Source organism: Patagioenas fasciata, chromosome 9 (assembly GCF_037038585.1).
Source record: "Patagioenas fasciata isolate bPatFas1 chromosome 9, bPatFas1.hap1, whole genome shotgun sequence".
Classification (NCBI taxonomy): Eukaryota; Metazoa; Chordata; class Aves; order Columbiformes; family Columbidae; genus Patagioenas; species Patagioenas fasciata.
Window position 1 is genome coordinate 15,959,090 of NC_092528.1, and position 19,239 is coordinate 15,978,328.

Below are 19,239 nucleotides of genomic sequence, written 5' to 3' on the forward strand. Positions count from 1 at the left end.
AGCAATTTGGAAATGCTCCTCAAAGTCACATATGACTGCCCTTTTAGATATACTTCAATAGAAATGTGCCATGCATAACAATTTATCAACCTGCATTAATAGAGCTGCTATTTATAGCAGCACGTCACAGTTGTCAGAAACGGCCAGAAAAGAGATGTAAGCCATCTTCACATTCAGACAGTTGGAAACCAACTGCCTTAATGCTACCTTGTTGCACAACAATGGACTAATATTCCTTTAAAATTACACGAGTATATAATCATTACAGAGAAAAGAACACTTCTTTTAAAAAGCTGCACTCAAGTCTAGTCTACTCAAGATTCTCTTGGATGCAAAGTGAATGAGAAAGCAACTACTTAAATGCCAGGTAAAAAAAAATAATTTCTATTACTAGATCTCAAACTGCTACACCCAATGTGATGTAGTAAATCCTTTTGTTTACCTGGAATAGATTTATGGATAATCTTGTCAAAGAAGGTATAAATCCATGCCACTTAATAGAACTAGAGTATCACAGAGTAGAAACCTAATTTCAAATAATTTGAGACAAATAATATTTGATAAAACGTTCAATGAAACTATTAAGGCTAATACTTGTTTTTATCTCTACTTCTCTTTGCCCATATCTTCCCGTAACTTCATTTTGTTCCTTGTTTGCAGCCTGTGTTATCTGTCTTTCTGCCTTCTTTATACGAATAAAGAAAAAAAGCTAAGTAATTTTGTATTCAAAATACAGCTGTGAAACACAAGAAATGAAAATAGTATGCCTGCAGGTTTAATAAAAAAAAATATACCTCATTAGTGCCTTCAAGTTGTATATGCTTCATAGGCAAGAAATTTCTGTGCATTCATAACCATTATACAAAACACTTTTCTGAAGCCTGCTTTCACATGACTAGCTGTGGGGTTCTTTAGCTATAACACTACAAGTATGAAGAAAATATTACCTCCTTTAATTCCTATAACGGTACCTCGAAGGCCAACCGGAACAGAAAAGTTCTCTCTCACATTGACAACACGGTCAAACAGCCTATACTCCGCATCTCGGTCTGGAGCAACCCCATTCTGTTGTTCTAATGGCTGACAATAATCAAAAGATTGTGTTAATGTTTGCAAAAAAAATAGAGATTACAATCAAAATGCTTGTATAACAATATCTGAAAAACACTATAAAGCAAACTTTCTGAAAAGAAAATTGTTTAACAACATAGAACCTTCCCTCCCCAGACACAAAGCAACCTTCCATCTTTTTCTTGCAACTCTAACTGCTTCTGCCTGAGAAACAGCAGTGCTCTACGTGGCGCAAGGCAGACCAAGCGGATCAAGATAAAATAAAACCATCAAGTGTAACCTGCCTGTATCAGTAACATGGGTATCTGTGAAATACCAGGTAAGATAAGCCGTTGGTCATATGTCAAGAACTGAACAAAAAGCAAAAGAGGGAAGAAGAGACAAATGGGAAGTACTTTTTATTTTGCCTTTGTTACGTAGCCAATAAGAACTGGAGAAGCAGGAAGGACAGAAGGTAGAAAAGAACTGAAAGCCAGTTTGAAGTCAGTAGAAATTCCTTCTAGAAACAGACTACCATTCTCAAATTGATCGTCTAGAAGGCATAATAAAATTTTTCTTCCATCAATACTGTCATAAAATTCCACTCTGAAAGTTGGTAAGCCTTGGTAAAATAAATACGATCTGGACAACTTTTAAAAAAAACCAAAAAACAAACACTTTTCACATCACTTACTCTGTACAGCAAATGAGGTTTCACAGTTACTCGCACCTTCTTGTTGCTCTTTCTCTGCTAAAGGAAAGGAATAGAAAGTCATTACAGGCTAGTGTAGGAACCAACACTGGATTTCAGGTACAACAAAACACCTGGAAAGATAAAGTACTATTCCTTTGTTTATTTTAGACAAAGGTAAACTGCTTTCATGAAGTCTTTAGGATGACTAAGTCCAGTTTTTAAAACATGACTGATTTATTACCAAAGCTTTTGCATTGTTTGGCTAATTCCATAATTCAGACCAATTTTATTACATGTCCTTACAAGTAATTTCAAGTAAACCAGACCACTATCTCATGTGGCTTTGCCTTAAGCTTTTGCTTTAGTAATTTCCTTAGCCCTTTTTTTGTTCTGTGGCATTCAGAACACAACTAATTTTCCTCAGACCAAAACGAAAATGCAAGGGAAGAACAGCTCAATCGCACTTAGAAACAGCACTTCAGTAGCTGAGAATAGATACTGACACCTGTTCCTTTCTGAAATCACCAAAAGGCAGAGGTTCAGAGCATGGCCTAAAGCTGCTGAATCACCTCAAAAACAGTCAACTAAAAACATCAATAATGAGCTGGGACAATTTATATTATAAATTCAGATATTACATTACGTTACATTCTGTATTCTTTAGAGTAACAAGTAACCCTCAATCTTCTAATTCAAGAAATTGGAAAATAATGAGCAGCTGCTTTTTGGTTCATCCCCGCTCACCATGCTGTCAAGCTGCATACCTTGCATTTCTCTATTTCTTCTTCAATTTTCTCAACAATGGCTGCATCCAAAATTTGCAAGTCACAAGATGAGCGAGACAAAGCAGACACAGGATGTGCCTTTAACCAGGCAACAATTTCTTGAACTTTCTCAGCTCTAAATAAAAGACAGCATGAATTATAACTTTTAACTGCACAAACTAAACTTTTTACCCCAATTTCAATGGCCAAGTATTATCATATAGGTACAATGCTTGTATATACTCATAAAGTAACAAAATTTAAGAGTTCTGTGTGAGTTTACTATAGAGGTTAAAAAAAAAATCTCTAACTAAATCACGTAACACTGTTTCAAAACTATAACCTGGAGTTGTGTCTCGGAAAAAAAAATAATGTAAAAGTAACCAGTAAATTATGTTCGCATCCAACCAACTAACCATGTCCAGCTGTGATTAGAGGTTCTGTGACACGCTGTTTCTCACTTCAGTACATGCCTCTCTAGTAAAATGGAGCACAAACCTGAGATTCTTATATTAATAACAGAAGAGTCCCACAATGGTACATCTGCCTGGTAAGAGTCCTGCGGAGTGCAGCATCACACAAACTTACCAACTCAAGCACGTTAATAGAGCTTACTAGCTAGTAATGAAAGCTTTTTTTAATGTTACTACACGGTGTCTAGAACCAAGGTTGCTCCTTGTGTCCCATGAAACTGACTGAATGTATACTAAAAACGTGCTTTAAATTCTGTACATTATTTTTCAAATTCAAAGCGATCTTCAGCAATTACAATAATTATTGCTCGTTTTCCAAAAGTGATCTTTTGCTGACTTTGTGACTCTTCATAACTTTGCTTACTGAAAGTTACTTTAAAAGCAAGAATTATGAAGCGGCCATCAAAAATTAGATTTCTCACTTATTGGACTTGAGATAAGAGCCTGACAGACACTTGGAGTGCACAACTGGACTGTAAATATTCTGATAATTTTTGATTCATCACTGAATATGTTTCTCAAGGAACAGCAAAGTTTCAGTTACATACCAGCCACTATATGATCACCACCAATTTAACAATGTTGTCAGCTTTTATTTTACTTATTCTAGAAAAAAATAAAGGAGAAAGATGGCTTACCCATTCTCATCCTCTCCAGGCCAAATGTCATCTTCATAGAAGATATCTTCCTGGCTGTTCTTGGCTATGTAAGTAAATAGTTCAGGAACCCTAAAAAATGAAAAAAAAAACCAAAACAAAACGGAAGACAACTTTTGTTTTGATGAGGCCTTTTTTGTGGCCTATGCTGATGTGAAACTAACTCTGATGAGCTTTTTCTTATTTTCTTATTTTTCAGTTAATCTAGTATCATGCTGTTCATTTGTCAAGGTTAAGCTGCTGACAAAATTACTCTATGCTAAAATAAGCTGCTCCTTGGAAGGAAAGACTGCTGGAAGGACAATATTGGAATAAAAGAAATTTCATCAAGCACGCTCCAAAAGTAAACTCATGTGTTTTTAGAAGATATGTGTCCAGAGGACAAAATCCAAAAGACTGATGCAAAGATCGATAATTTGGATGAAGTTCATATCCAGTATTTACCTTTCTAAATACTCAGCAAGTAGTTGTTCTACCGCAGAAGAATACATCCATTCATTTCCAACTTTCTTAGTATAGCCAGGAACTTCTTCATTTTTCTTATTGAACTTCAGGTTTAGCCCCACATTTGCTCTGTGATCTCCATGAGGACTGGAAATAAGAAAAAGCTTATTAACTTGCAATAACATATATATATGTGTGTGTGTACATACATTAAAAAACAAGTACACATACATCCTCAGCCTTAAACCACGGAAAAATTAAATCAATTGTATTGTTTACCCGTTAACACGACAGCTGTAAATGCTGCAGGACACCAGCTGTACTATGGTTGCTGTCCACGTGCATGCCCACACCGTATTGCAAACAAGGGCAGGGAATATTTTACCCTTCCTCCTTAATTCAGACCTGATCTACCTGGTCTCTACCAAGATGTAGAATGATGTTCCCGAAAAATCAGTGGGGAATAAATGTACACGTTAAATCACAAGAAGATGCGCATCAACCACTTCTTTATGAACTGTACCAGGAAACCACTATTCTGACATTCACAGAATTATAGGGATTTCCTTCCTTGTAGATTTTAAGCAGTTTTAGCGTTCACTGGTTCTTAAAAATGTTACAGGTACAATTATTATCCCTTTATACTAACAGTAACAGTAAGTACAATGAAATTACATCCCGATTCCACTTTTTATTCTCAGTGTGGCAAAGTCAATCCAAACTCATGCTTCAATTCTGCAAATAGCTAACCAGGAAAGTCAATTTATGTGTTTTTACAACACTAAAACCAACAGAACAACTCTCCAGTAAACAAAAATTAAAAATATGTTTAAGATAGGAGAGAAAAACACCGCATATGAATTGAATTTACAGCTTCACATCACAAAACAGTTATACACTTGGTAAGAACAGCACTTAAACATAGCAGAAATTCTGTAGAGATGCATTAGAACTTAGAAGCTTCTCCACAAGCAGAATTCACAGAGAAAACTTACTTTTTCTTCGATCCTCTTCCAATAAAGATACTCCCTGTAAATCTGGAGACAAGATATCCACTTACTCCAAGACGGCTGGCCAAAATATATGCAGGATTGTATTTCACAGAATATTTCTTTAAAACAAACAAACAAAAAATAATGGCAATTCTCAAAGGATTTTTATACAAATGGCAAATTAATAATATGGAAGCATCCCTTAAAGACATTTACCATTGCAAAATATATTTGGCACATTGTTTAAGCTTTTACTAGAAAAGCAGAAGCACTTACATGCTGGTTCTGTATTAAAGGATCAAGCTGGGGTTCACATGGAATATTGAAAACTACACGAATTCTACCTTCTGTGATCACATCACGTGAGTCTTGAACCTTGGAGAGAAACACAATACATTAAAAATGTTATTTAAAAACAGCGGTCTTTTGATACTGGACCCCATAGTTTAGCATTTTGCTGCAGCTGGCACAGAGACACTTTGGGATTAACCATCTTGCCTTGACCTGTACACTGCTTCCTCATAGACGCAATCAAACAGTATTAAATCAGAGGAATCCATAACTGAAAATAGTGCAAAATGGGAACTCAGTATTGCAAATTCTCCCAAATACTTAGTAAAAATAAGTGTGCATTCAAGCAATGCTACCTTTTTCTTGTTATGCTAGCAACAGTGATAGTGAAAGCAGAAGAACCCCCTCGTCCTCCAACTAAAGCATCATGGACCCTTTAAAATTCTGGCTAGCAAATCACCACTACTGCCACAAAACACCTTCGATTATTTTAGGCTCGTGAATAAAGAAATCTAGGAGAAAAATATATGACATTATTGGAACTAACTTCTCCCATGCAGCCATAGTAAGGAGATCCCAGCATAAAGGCTGTAATTCCAGGAGGAAACAAGTCATCCAGAGTTTTGATGTTCGAAAACCGAGAGTCAAAGGCTTTGATATCCTACATGAAAAAGACAAATTTGATAATGTTAAATATCACTCAGTTCCAGTAGAATAATTACAAAGCTTATATAGATGCTTATTCTAAAACATCATGTGAGTCTCAAATAATTCATCAAAGAAGTTAATGCCATATTGCAAATGTTGTTACACAAGTAACCATGCTACCCTGTAGAGCACCACTACTGTACTTCATTCCAAGTATCACCAGTAAAAAGATGACAAAAGCCATTTGTTCTGTGAGATCTCTAAACCGTGCAACATGGCCCCAAATTTTGTGACAAAATACTTCTCTACGCACATTACAATTTTTATACAATAAATTACATTACTTTAAGATGCTATTTTTGTTCACCCTTTTGTTTTAAAGGAGCAGATGCTCCTTCCTCTGCACACTCCTCCACCTCAATGAAGTAAGGAGTTGTGTGCAAGAAAATATAGAACTTCTGTCTTTACCTTGACAACAGTTTGGTAAACAAAAGGAAGAACTTGTTTGGACCACTGCTTCTCCAAGTAAACTTCTCCATTTTGCTTTAGTTGATATCTATTACCAGTGAGTAACTGAGCATATACAACTACTGATGTTTCATGAATAATTATTCCTTTTCTTCTCTGGTACCTGAATACAAAGTAGAACATTAAAATTGATTACAATAAATGGAACTGAACCAAGAGGGTGGAATTCATTTCCCGAAAACAAAACAAAAAACAAAACACAAACCAAACTCTATCCAAAAGGATTCTAATACTCTGTTCCCTGTTTTATAAAAAAATACCTACAATAAATGGATTAACCAATTGAGTATCCATTCTTGCACAGCCATCACTACATAGCTAAGTGTGTTAATTTAAACACATTTTACCTTTACAGTGGAAAGGGTTAGATGTAATTAAGGAAGTTAGCTCAAACAACACATAATAAAATGGCAAGACACTGTAACTCAGTTGAGTTCCACTGGGCACTCACATTCTAGGAGAGGAAGAGCTGTATTCAAATTTAGCAATTTTAAGCTATTGCAGTTGTTACTTGATACTGCATGACTCCATTCTGTAAACTTCCTACAGCTGAAGATTACTAAGACTAGAACATAAATTTGAGTGGGAGAGTAAATACTCTTCATTTGAGAGTTCTTTTGTAACAGCATCTAGCTTTAAATACTTAGGGACTAACTCCATATATTCTGAAATTTCAACATAAGCTCTCTGAGGTTTGTTTGTGAGGTTTTTACTATTTTTTTTTAGATTCTTAATTCCAGCAGACTCATTAACCTTCATGATCAAGTATGGAGCAGCTCTTCTCTGCTACTTAGATCTGTGACACAGCAACAAAACATAGCTCAGTCATAAAATGCAAAGTTACATTTTAATTTTCAAAGTTACTTACTGCTCTGAAATGCCTTGAACTTCTTTTACCCACGTGCTTTGTTCCTTATCTCCAACGTATGCTACTTTAGTTGGGGGCACTGCATTTCCCGTGTAAAGCTTCTGTGTGCCATGTGGTTCTTCCAAATAAAACCTTGAGAATATTATGACAGGTATTAATTTAATCAAGTAAGATTAATCTAGACATAACTGTGAGTAAAACTTAAAATAGTTAGAAATTGCTTGTTGAGGACATGGAAAACTTTTAACATAGTTTTCTCTACCCCTTTCACAACGGGCCACACAGCATATTTTTTATAAAAAAATATCAGTGCATGTGCTGAAAGGAAGACTTTATAGAAATGTTATTTTTTTATACTTTTCTGGGTGGATTTCTGTGCATGTATTTTTCCCTCAAAGAAAAGTTAAAAACATTAAAAGTTAAAAAAGAACGAGCTCTCCCAAACTACTCCATCTGTAGCAAATACCAAAGGACTAGACTTAGAGATAACCAAACCCCAGAACAATGTTAAACAAAGGTTATTCCATCATGCAGCCTTTGATACGTTTGGATGATTTGCTGCTCTCAAGCATCACAATAAAACCAAAACTTTTTTACAGCCTAAGGAACTTACTTTGAATAAAAATGACAAGCAACTACCTAATGAAATATCTCTTACTTAGTTTCTCCATCTGACACAGCAACAACTCTGGCTTCTTCGAGGTGTGGCCAGTTAACAAAAACACGCTTTCCAAGTACCGAACTGGCAACATTTTCTACCATCTGAAAAAAACCCAGAAGTTACTATAAGTAATTGTTTAACATATTAAAAGACTTTTCTTACAATATTTTCAAACTGGTTTTGCAATAAATACTATTCTAGTTAAAGAATAGGTTTTCTTGCAAAGTAAATCGCTCATTTAAACTGGAGTTATATTTTGATACGTATTTTTAAATAGCTAAAATCTAAATATGTTATTTTAAAATCACTATTCATTGTATTTCACTATTCTTTAAAAAAAATGCTTAGGTAATTTTTTTTTTTTTTACTTTTTCAGTACTACTCTATAAATGTTTTTCTTCTGTAATACAATATTAAGAAAAGAAATAACAAATAACCAACATTTCATCTGACTTTTTTTGTCTGTTTTGTTAGTTCGTTTTTGCTAAAACCAGAATGCTCACCTGTTCTTTTGAGTTCTTATCAGCTATGATTTCTAACATCATGTTTTCTCCATGGCTGCTTTGCTGAAACACTTGTACACCACTTTTTCTAAGATAGAACTGGGTAAAAACAAAACAGCATATAAAATTTACCTGAACTCTTACATAGTTATGTATTAAATACGACTAAAAATGTCAGAAGAAATAAATCTTTTACCTTATGTTTAATGTGCTTTAAAGTAGGAAATCCACAAAAATACAATGCACTCTTGTTGATTTTAGTTATCTTATTGTGCGTTATTTCTACATGCCAAGCATCCAAAGGTATTGTTTTGTATCTGGAAATTAAATTGCACAACATTTACGCACACAGATTGACCTTTGACTCTAGAAACTCTCATTACCCATTCAACTACTCATTAACTGACAAATCCTTTGACTTCCCTGTAAGGTGGCAATTAATTTAAGCCAGTTGGAACCTATACAAAGGACTATAAAACCCCATGCTATTGGTACAAAGAGACTACTCATTACAAAAAAGACAAAACTTCAAGCCATGATATGTCCCAATCTCACTATTTTAATTCATTGTTATTATCAAATTCTAAACTAGTAATGGTTCCATATGGTATCATTTGTCTTCACAACTATTCATTCTTCACCGAGTGTAATTCTGTAACAGGCATTCCTCCCCTAGTTTGCTTCAAGTTCGACTACTATTAAGGTTATGTTTCTGTTTAATCTTGTAGCCTGAGCCTGTGTTAAATAAAGCTGGCTACTTTCAGCGAGAGGAAAGTGAAAAACACTCTTGTGTTCAACTCTCTGCACTGGATCCAAAGACTTACATTCTTTCAGAAGTGGTCTAGAATTAGCGTGATGATGAATCACCACCATTATAAGATATTTGTACCAGTCTTTCATCCTCTGTGTCATAAAAAGTTTAGTAATTCTCTAGAATGTTCTTGCTGACTTAGGCATTGGTTTATCTGTTTTGCAAATTAACATTTGAAGAAAAAGGACAAATACTTTTATTGTGCCACCCACAACAAGTAATGTCTAGTTCAACATTTCACATTTTTCAGTGAGTATCTGGCATATACGAGCTTTAGTTAAAGTGCCAATAAAAGTATTCTAATTACTTTTAGTCTACTCTAAACTAGTCACACCAGTGTTACCTCGTATGACATCTTTCTATTGCAGGGAATTTCTCTGGCCATGGTGACATGTACTGGAACTCTGCATCTTTGTCATACCAGTACATTAAGCAAGCACTGTGAGTATTTCTTCGTTTCTCCTCCTCTTTCAGGCACTCATTACAGGACTCCATGGCCTGCAGCAGTCGTTTCTAAATTTTAGAGAAATTAGCGTACGTGAACGTGGCAACAAAAAGTGACATGGACACATTTACACTAGGAAAGTGGATATCTGCACTTTTCTGGTTAATGTGTTCGATTTTTAATTGTAGCCTCACCCTTCCTCATGTCCCAGCTCTCTGATAAAAATAGGACAATAGAATGGCTTTGGAGAATAAAGATTACTCTTTTGCAAATATGTTTCCAAAGGTTGGCCGTATTTTGCCTTTTACGTTTAACATACAAAGAAATATTGAAAATATTTTAGATGCTATAACAAAATTCTGCAAAACAACTACTGAAAAAGCTTCAAAACCTTATGGGTCATTCAAGCAGCAACTGTTGTCTTTTGTGTGAAGACGAAGTCCTGCCAACCTTCCACTGCAAACTACAGAAATAATTCATAGGCACATGTCACCACCTGTATGTATCTTAACGTCTAATCTGCATTTTTACTTTCATCCACTTTTTGATGTGTCCAAATTTCATCCGGTAAAAGATATTACAACAACATATATAGCACTGTTTCCTATAGGCAAAAGGAAAGTGTTACTATTTTATTCTCCTCCATTAATGTTTTACTGTTAGATTTGTACTTAAAGGCTTGTACCAATTACTGGTGTTCATGTGAGGGGATTTTCAGTAAAAGGATTTTTTTTTTTGGTTAATAAATGTTTATTTTACCTACAGACTTTCTGCATTTTTGTATGTATATAGGAAGAGGTTGAAATTAAATATTTGAATAGCTGATCAAAAACACTAACAAACGACAAGCAGTCCACATCCCTTACTTAAGACTTCTGTCACGTGAAGCTAAGTTGGCTTGTGGTAACCTAAACTAGCCTTGCTCCCCAGGCAGCAAACATTTATATTTTCCTGTGGTCTTATCAAGTGTTAAACTTCTAATTGCCTATCTAACTGCTGATTAATTAAGAAGTTCAGCGGATTTGTTATGAAGCTTTTATAGCCAGCAGACATTGAAGGAACTTACCTCATCAATAAATGGGATTAATACTACAGCTTCCCATTCTTGCTGTTTTCCATTTAGGTCAGTTTTAAAATCTGGGGGATAATATTCTATAATAGGAGAGTCTTGACTAATCATCAAATGCTATGAAAATACAATAGAGGAATTAAACAATATAACAGACAATTTAGCACTAATTCTAGGAAGAGACAGAGGAAGGCTGGTATTAAAACTAATCCAGGGTTGAACAGGAATTCAACATTTAACTGTCCTAGTCTGAAATAGCTTAGCAAATGCAAACATTTGTATTTATTACTAACTTTACAACATACTAAGAATACTAAGAAGTATTTAACCATAGACCTAAAATTTAGAGGTAGATTAAAACTAAGAGGGCATGCAAAAATATCAAGAAGAAAGTTACTTTGACATAAAGCAGTAAGCAACAGATAAATGCAATTTAGTTCTATATCCTACCTGGTAGCATTTAGGTAGCAAGTCTTTGCTAGCTGCTGGAAGCACAGCAAGAAGCTGTTCAAATGGCATGAAAGGCTTTCCCAGTTCAAATTTGATTTTGAGTTCGCCAATGTTGCGAATATCTGACAGATAAGGCGCATAATGATAAGGATAATACCTGCAGCAAAAAAAGCCCTCTTAAGTTACTTGACTTAATCATAGCACAGCAATGTTCGCAGAGCAAAATCAAACAGAACTACATTCAATATTCCTGGCATACAAAGTGAAATATCGCTCCATCTTTAAGCAATTTCTCATTTGACAATTTTTCTTACCAGCTCCACGATTGAACTCCATGGTAATAATAATGCAAAATCCATTGTATTGCTTGGACGTAACATTCAGCTTGATCTGCCAAGAAGTCACTTAAAAGAAAGATGCTTATTAGTTTTTTCTAATTTTCGCTGGTATATAAAAATTACTTAGCGCCTTGTACATAGGAATGAAGACAGAGCATTTTGGGAACCTAATAAGACCATAGTTTTCTAGATTCATTTAATACTAATAGATTTTTGTTCTCTCTGGTCCTCAAATACTTATTACAGAAAACTTGGCTTTCAGCTTTTCTTGTGTTAGCCAAAAGCGTCACCACTGCAGTACGCTGTCATGTGTTCTGTGCTTTTCACATGGATGAATATCCTGCCTTGTTTCGGACATATGCAAAGACCTATCTTTGGGGTGTTTTGAGTGCGTGGGGGGGTTGTTTGTTTTGGGTTTTTTTTGTTTGTTTTGTTTTGTTTGCTTTGTTTTGTTTTTAAAAAGAAAAAAAGAAAAAGCATACACTTACTCGGAAACTACTTCTACACCCATTTTAGTCATGTAGTAAGTTCTTTTGTATTGCCTAAACTCCGTTTCAAACAGATCATCATCTTCTGGTTCATCTTCCAATACAGCTAAAAAAGCAGTAATGGAAAAAAAAAAAAAAAAAAAAAAAAGATTAACATTCACTTCACTTCTCTACTACAATACGTTTGAAGCCATTCAGTTTTGACTATATGCCTTAACTTTGCTCCTCAATTCACAGTTATAGATGCTCATACCTTCCTTGTACTGAAAATAACCTAAAACAATCAAACAAAATCTTCACCCAGAAAGAGTCTGGAAACCCATTTTATAGTCCAATTAAAAGAACAGAGAAGAGAATGGAGAATGTAAGCCACCAGAAAATAATTTAAGAAAACATTAAAATAAAATTAAATCTTTTTTCAGCAACATCATCTTATATCCTGGAGTAATATGCATACATTTTTGACATTTAATTTCAAAACATGAGCAAAAGACATTTCCTACAAGTGGAATGAGTTCAAAAACACGACCAACACAAACAAAAACCCCAACGCCATACAAAATTCTGTTCACTTGCCCCCACCTATAACAAAATACCTAAATGTACAATTATAAAAAAACGTAATGCTGAATGTTGAAGATTTGCTCATTCATTCCTTTAAATCATCATGGAAATACTGGTCAGGTAAGAGTGGCTTCAAAAGCTTTAGCCCCACTCCCTCTCACCACAAGTCAGTGATGTGGAGTGCCATTTCCCAACAACCCACTCCCTAACTCTTTCATTTAGATGAGGGTCATCTCTGACATGAAATGCTTGCAGATCTTCCAAATCTACACACAAATTAACAAGATTTTTTGTTATATTATTTGCACTTACTTTTAGGGGTCACTTCACCTTCGTTTTTTTCTAAAGCAGCCAAACATATAGAATTTTCCTGAGCCTATTAAATTAATATTTGAGATAAAGTAAAAATACAGAATAATATTCACATACATATAATCTGCAACTCAAAATGCTATAATCAAGGTGTATACAACACCCACCACATTTCCTCCTCTTGTACTTGCCTTGGGAAAAATGATTTTATTCATACAGATCAGACAAAGGACCAGTCTCAAATAAAATCTCAACCACCTTTAAAAAAATACCTGAATATTTGTTTTCCAAAATACAACTATTTCCAAAATTGTGCAGCACTTTTCCCTACATCATGCATTGTGCTACAGAACTGGTATGCGGTCAAATTTTTCATCATTAAATTTTTAAGAGTTCAAATTACTTTCGTGGGAAGGATATAAGAAACTGTGTTTTAGAGAGTCAAACAAGCCAAACATTCACTTCATTCTCACACTATACAGTGTCTTTTGCGTACAGCACTGAGCAGCTGTCAATAAGCAGATCATGAAGCTGGCCCTCTACCCCTGTACCTGGGATATGCAATCTCCTGACTGTCACTGCCATTCAAAGGATCAGCCAGGCTGGCTAGCTAACACTACACAGCTGCTCCAAACTTCTGTGGCAAATAAGAAAACAACCACAAATAAAGCATACCTTATTAAAGCAAGAGCTAACATCTTGTTCTTACAAACCACAAACTGCACTAGAGAACAGGATAACAATATACAGTGGTAGATTAAACTTGAAGGAACTTCCTGTCACTACGCTACACTGCGCTTAAGGTGTACATTGAAGAAGAGCCAATGAGAGTGGTGGGTAACACGGCAGCGGGGGAGAGTCAAGATACAGAGAAAGGTGCTGTTCCTTATTAATTAGTTCTATCTAGAATTGTATGTTTAATCTGAGATAGCTCACACCAATGAAATTGTTATTTATCTATTCATTGTGAAACACCTGGCCAATACCAAGACAAGCATGACTGATCTATCAATGTATCTGACATGTATAAAACTTCCAGCAGGCTACGTATTGAAAAGTAAAATTACAAAGCACAGCAAGTTTGACCATAACTCACCTAGAAGTAGGTTTTGCTGTTGTTGAGGAAGAGGTAAATTGACATAAAACACTGCTACAGGTTTACAAGATTTCAAAAATCATGAGAACCTAATCTTGCCTTAACCATTTCATCACGCACAACCAGCAAGGCAGTTCCTCAAATGGTACAATTAACTTTTTTGATCTCAAGAAAATCTCAAAACAAAGGTTTATGCCATTTGATTTTTCTAAGATCAAATTCTTTATTTTCTAAAATTAACATGTTTAGTTGCAAAATTACATATGTAAAACACTAACCTTTTGTTTCTTTTGTTTATTTTTTCTGGCTTCCTCTGCTGCAACACCAGCTGCCTCGTTGAGGTATTTATTGCCTACTTTACTTTCAAGCCATTTGAGGTCTACAAAGACTTCACTGAAGTGTTCACGGTCAAACTGTGCAGAAAGATTGAAGTAAGTTTAGAAATATTTGAGGGACGTGTCGCGGTTGAGACTGACAAACGACATAGACCAAGCTCTTCCAGGATGAAAGTAGCAGATGCCATTTATTGCCACAAGTGCATTTTTATACAGTTTTACCAATTCATGTGCCTCTTCACTACTGGTTACAAGTTACAGTAGTAACATCTCATTGGCTATTTTTGCTATCATCAATGTTACTCTTTTACCCCCTTCTCTCTCACGGGTACATCCTTAACATCTCTGGATACTCCTTTACTCCCATCTTTCTCATGGGCAGGCCTTAATATCTTCAAGACTAATTTCTGTTGCCATGACCTCCATTAGGAAATCCAAGGACCCACCATAGTCCCCCACAGGGACGTCAAATTTAGCGTGCTAAATGGACAATGCCTTTTTAGTACATGTATAACATTATATCTAGAGTCACTCATATATAAACATCTTGCCCTAGAGCTACAACTAATAGATTAATGTCAGAAATCTTTTTTCTTAGCAATATAAAACATATACACAAACCATATTTTGTTTTCTTTCAGTAAGGGAGCAAGGGGTAACAAAAAGAGTTAGATAACTTCCACACTTCACTATCGACTCTAGAAGCAAAAGTAGTATATAGGGTCTGGGTAATATAGTCCTGTGCTGCACACTCAACACTTCCATAGTTCTACCCAAGAACCAGAAGACAGTGCTGAAGTGGGGACAGCACACAAACTCCCTCCTTTCAAGTTCAGCAGAAGGCTGAGACCTTTCTATCTCTATATGGCCTATCCTTCTTCTCACCTCTAGGCTGGATTACTGCAGTAGCACTTAACTGGATTGCCTCCTGTACCCCAGTTAGCTCACGAAGAATACTGACACCTGCCTCTGAATGATGTTTCTTTGCTGTTTTTATCAATGATCTTCACAAAAAACCTGCAAAAAATCTTGCTCTCCTAGATCTTCAGACACAGCTTACCCCACAAGAAACTGACCAGCAGGGGAAGCACAGAATATTGATTGTTACCTGCACCACACGCTTTGCCCACTACTGCTGCCCACTGCTCAGTGAGAACTGAGCATCAGGATTCTACTGATGAGACCTCTACGCTAAACCACAGATCAAACGATTCCATCTTTTTCCTCTTATGTTATGGTAAGATCAGACAACAACTGACTGGATCCCATCAGTTACTTTAAAAACAGATGACTGAACCACTTGTAAAACAGTCATTTAACAGTTCATAAAAAATAAAGCATGGTGTATTTTAGGGCACTACATTGAGGTTACGTTCAAAACACTATACCGTTCTACACAGTTCAATTTCAGAATTACTTACATCTGACAATTTCGTGAGATACTTCTCAAAGCGTTTTAAATTCAGATGCCCATTTTCATTTATGTAACCTATTGGGAAAATAAAGTACGTTTTTTAAATTAGTAATTTTAAAATTTTAACTTAAATGCTCCATAGATAATAGAATGGAATCTTGCTGTCTACAGAATGTATACTAAATGCTAAACATTCTAACATAACTAAAATAATCAATAAGCATTAATGCAGGAAAGTTAGTATTTCTACTTTCCACAACTGAACTTGGTGTTCTTACCTCCTAGTTCTGGCAAGATAGCCATGTATGTTCTATAAAGTAGCGGCAGTGCATCGTGATTAATGTGTAAATGAGGTAGATGAGGAATGAAATCATTTCCTACAAGGAAACCCATTAAGATCCAATCATCTATTATCCTTTCAATATCATACTCAAAGGAAATCTTGTCCTGGGGGGAAAAACAAAACGTAACAAAAAAAACAACACAAAACCACACAGGAGTATAATTTTTATTACCATGTTTGCATAGTAAGACCTCACACATTTTTTCAGTCACAGCTCCATTATAACTTACTTTCACTGGTGAAAATTCATAATCAATATATTCTCTCATCAGTGATAAGTGCAGTAAATGAAATGTGGTTTCCTCTGGCGCACATGCTCTGTAAATTATTCAAAACATTAAATTAATTATTTATAAACACACTTCCAACATGAATATTTAATAAGTCCAAGGTTACCTAAAAGCAAGTGATCTTACTAAGATTATATTTTTGCAGAAGAAATAACGTATAAACACTTCTTTGAATCTATTTTAGGATTCATCTGGTTTGAGTCTATAAAATTCCACAGTAGCACCTTCTAAACAGCAGATGCGACTGCACCGTAGGGAAAACAGCTAGCTTAGAGAAAGTGGGGCAGCTTTGTGGAGTTCCACGTTGCATCAACTATTTTCTAAGTAATTATCCCATTGTCCAAAAAAGGGACAATGGAACTTTGCACCAAACCAAATAAATTTTAAGGTATTTTAGAACTAGTCTGAGTACACGGAGAGTACACAGATTCATGTGTGAACTGGCCGGGTTACATTTGCAGTCATTCAAAATGCTTCTTGTAAGAAAATAATACGTTAAAACTTGAAAATATGTTCCATATGTATTATCTAGGGCTCCAACACAGCACCAAAAAATGACAAACCTGTTTGTTTATGGCATAAATTAGTCAACATCTCTTCTGCCTTCACTTCCTGTCTTCACTAAGATTACTTAAGACCCAAGCCAACATTAGGCCAAAATCAGTTAATACCTACATCAAAAGGTTAATGAGCTAAAGACTGACGTATTTTAAATTTGTAAAGGACTATTTCAACTTGTAGATACTGTAACTAGCTGGGACCACCTGGGTATTCACCCAGACAGTAAATTTTGGCCAAAATCCTCTGAGGAAGGTGTGGGTGATGCACGAGCTTGTACGAAGACCACCAAGACGAACTCTGAGCTACACTTGGCTGCACAGAACTTCAGACCAAATTCTGTCATTTTTTAAATGAAATTTTCATATTGGCAAATCCAGATTGATGCTCTAAGACTCTAGAGACATTCTGCCCCTTATTCTTCATTGCACTGGAGCTAAAAATCCTGATAAACCAAACACTTTACCTGAATCAAGAAATTGCTGACAGATATTAATTTGTACATATTTTTAGTATTTCCAAATTTCCAACTGTAGTTACTCATAAAAGTCACAATACTGACAGAAGGTAATTCCTGTAACTTCCAACAGTCAATTCCTGTAATGACCAATATTATCCTGAAATTACAGGAGTGAAATATGGAACAATGCTTGAGGGAAAAAGGAAAAAAGACACCTTGCCTTTTGATTTCACACTTTATTTAATCACTCAAAAGGCCGTTAAACTTTTATTTTATATATATATTTTTTTTAAAAGGAAAAATTACTTTTCTGTGATTAGACTCAAGGTCTTTTAAAAACATTACCATGTTACATGCCAACATTATCAACAGAATAAGTATTAGTGATAAGTTGACTGTGGAAGACTATGAAAAGTATACTTATTTCTGATGTTTATCATGTTGTCCTTGGCAACAGAAACATTTTTATTAGCAAAAATGATGCATTTATCTAAACATTTACGTGACTTATCACTGTATTATCCAAAATCCCTTCTGTATCAAAAAAAGGCTGTTTCTCTCTCTTCTCCCTATATCCACCAAATCTATGCTTAAGATCCTTCAAAGAAGGAACCACGACACAGAACAAACCTGGCCACAGTAAGAGTTATAAATTTTTTTTTTCTGTTACTTCAAAATAGTTCCATGTACATGGAACAAATCGCCTTCTTCTGAGTGACTATAGCCCACAGGATAGTTCAAACGGGTAAATCCATAATAAGAGCATCCAGTCAGGCACTTCAAGAGAGATTGTTCTAGTAATTATTCTAGTTATTCCCTTACATGTACAAAACCTGAGTTATAAATACATTTTTAAAAGTCAATACCTGCATAAGACAATTATGGAAACAATGTCAAGAGAGCCTGGGCTGCTCCACTCATAATACGAAGGAAGAAGCACAACACATCAAAGCTGTAAGGATTTATTTTTAATCAACTGTCCTGACAACATACATTCTTCCTGTGTAAACTAATTCAAATGCACACTTTAACAAGTTGATTTCTCTAATTTTGTGTACTAACATAAAAATAAGCTAAGATTGTATTAATTTAGTGCACAATCAATAAAAACGGTTTTAGTGACCCAGTATATTTTTGATTTAATTTCATCACATATAAAGAATAAAGTTAAATCATTTCACCTTTGAGACTTTTTACCACCAAATCTGACTTCTTCTCTTAAGAGTGCAAAGTGTGCCTCATGACTCGTTAATCCCAGCATAATCTGTTATAAAGAGATATTAGAAAGGTCTTACTTCATTATTTTTTTAAAAAACTGTTACACAAGATTCAATCTGTAAAAAGATTTGAATTTGCTGTTATGTCTCATTATAAATTCAAAAGTTAGCAGGAATACATAATTACATTATTGTTTAATAGCATTTTAAAACCCTGTTTGCTTAGGAAGACATCAGAGACGCACACTTTATAAACTTGCGTCTGTTCTATTTTAACTGCACGTACCAAGTCAGCATCTAAGCCATAGAGACAATGTCTTGTGTTTGGATCATGATGGGGCTTTGCTTTTTCTGATCTGATGAATTCCATAATTTTATGCTCACCTTCCCCCGGAGTCTGCACAAATAAAACCAAAATTCATCAATAAGCATTTTTCTATAAGATAAAAAATTGTTTAAAATACATATTAACAAAAT

General features: G+C 35.1%; 1 protein-coding gene across 7 annotated transcripts in view; it reads right to left on the reverse strand.

Annotated features, from left to right (window-relative positions):
• Positions 1–19,239, reverse strand: part of XRN1 (5'-3' exoribonuclease 1) — a 36,560-nt gene that overhangs the window by 12,396 nt on the left and 4,925 nt on the right. For all 7 annotated transcript variants that reach the window (XR_011740497.1, XR_011740498.1, XR_011740499.1 and 4 more), the window contains exons 5-29: positions 19,049–19,159; positions 18,727–18,809; positions 16,468–16,555; positions 16,173–16,341; positions 15,902–15,969; positions 14,424–14,558; positions 13,050–13,113; positions 12,174–12,279; positions 11,662–11,751; positions 11,348–11,504; positions 10,895–11,014; positions 9,727–9,896; positions 8,769–8,889; positions 8,573–8,671; positions 8,067–8,170; positions 7,409–7,540; positions 6,481–6,643; positions 5,912–6,025; positions 5,350–5,448; positions 5,077–5,192; positions 4,082–4,228; positions 3,620–3,709; positions 2,509–2,644; positions 1,745–1,801; positions 948–1,080 (exon numbers count right to left, since the gene is read on the reverse strand). Coding sequence is in view for 4 of the 7 variants with exons in the window: in XM_071812521.1 (XP_071668622.1) it covers positions 948–1,080; positions 1,745–1,801; positions 2,509–2,644; positions 3,620–3,709; positions 4,082–4,228; positions 5,077–5,192; positions 5,350–5,448; positions 5,912–6,025; positions 6,481–6,643; positions 7,409–7,540; positions 8,067–8,170; positions 8,573–8,671; positions 8,769–8,889; positions 9,727–9,896; positions 10,895–11,014; positions 11,348–11,504; positions 11,662–11,751; positions 12,174–12,279; positions 13,050–13,113; positions 14,424–14,558; positions 15,902–15,969; positions 16,173–16,341; positions 16,468–16,555; positions 18,727–18,809; positions 19,049–19,159 (2,872 nt within the window). In the remaining 3 variants the exon portion in view is untranslated. The remainder of the gene's footprint in view (positions 1–947; positions 1,081–1,744; positions 1,802–2,508; positions 2,645–3,619; positions 3,710–4,081; positions 4,229–5,076; positions 5,193–5,349; positions 5,449–5,911; positions 6,026–6,480; positions 6,644–7,408; positions 7,541–8,066; positions 8,171–8,572; positions 8,672–8,768; positions 8,890–9,726; positions 9,897–10,894; positions 11,015–11,347; positions 11,505–11,661; positions 11,752–12,173; positions 12,280–13,049; positions 13,114–14,423; positions 14,559–15,901; positions 15,970–16,172; positions 16,342–16,467; positions 16,556–18,726; positions 18,810–19,048; positions 19,160–19,239) is intronic.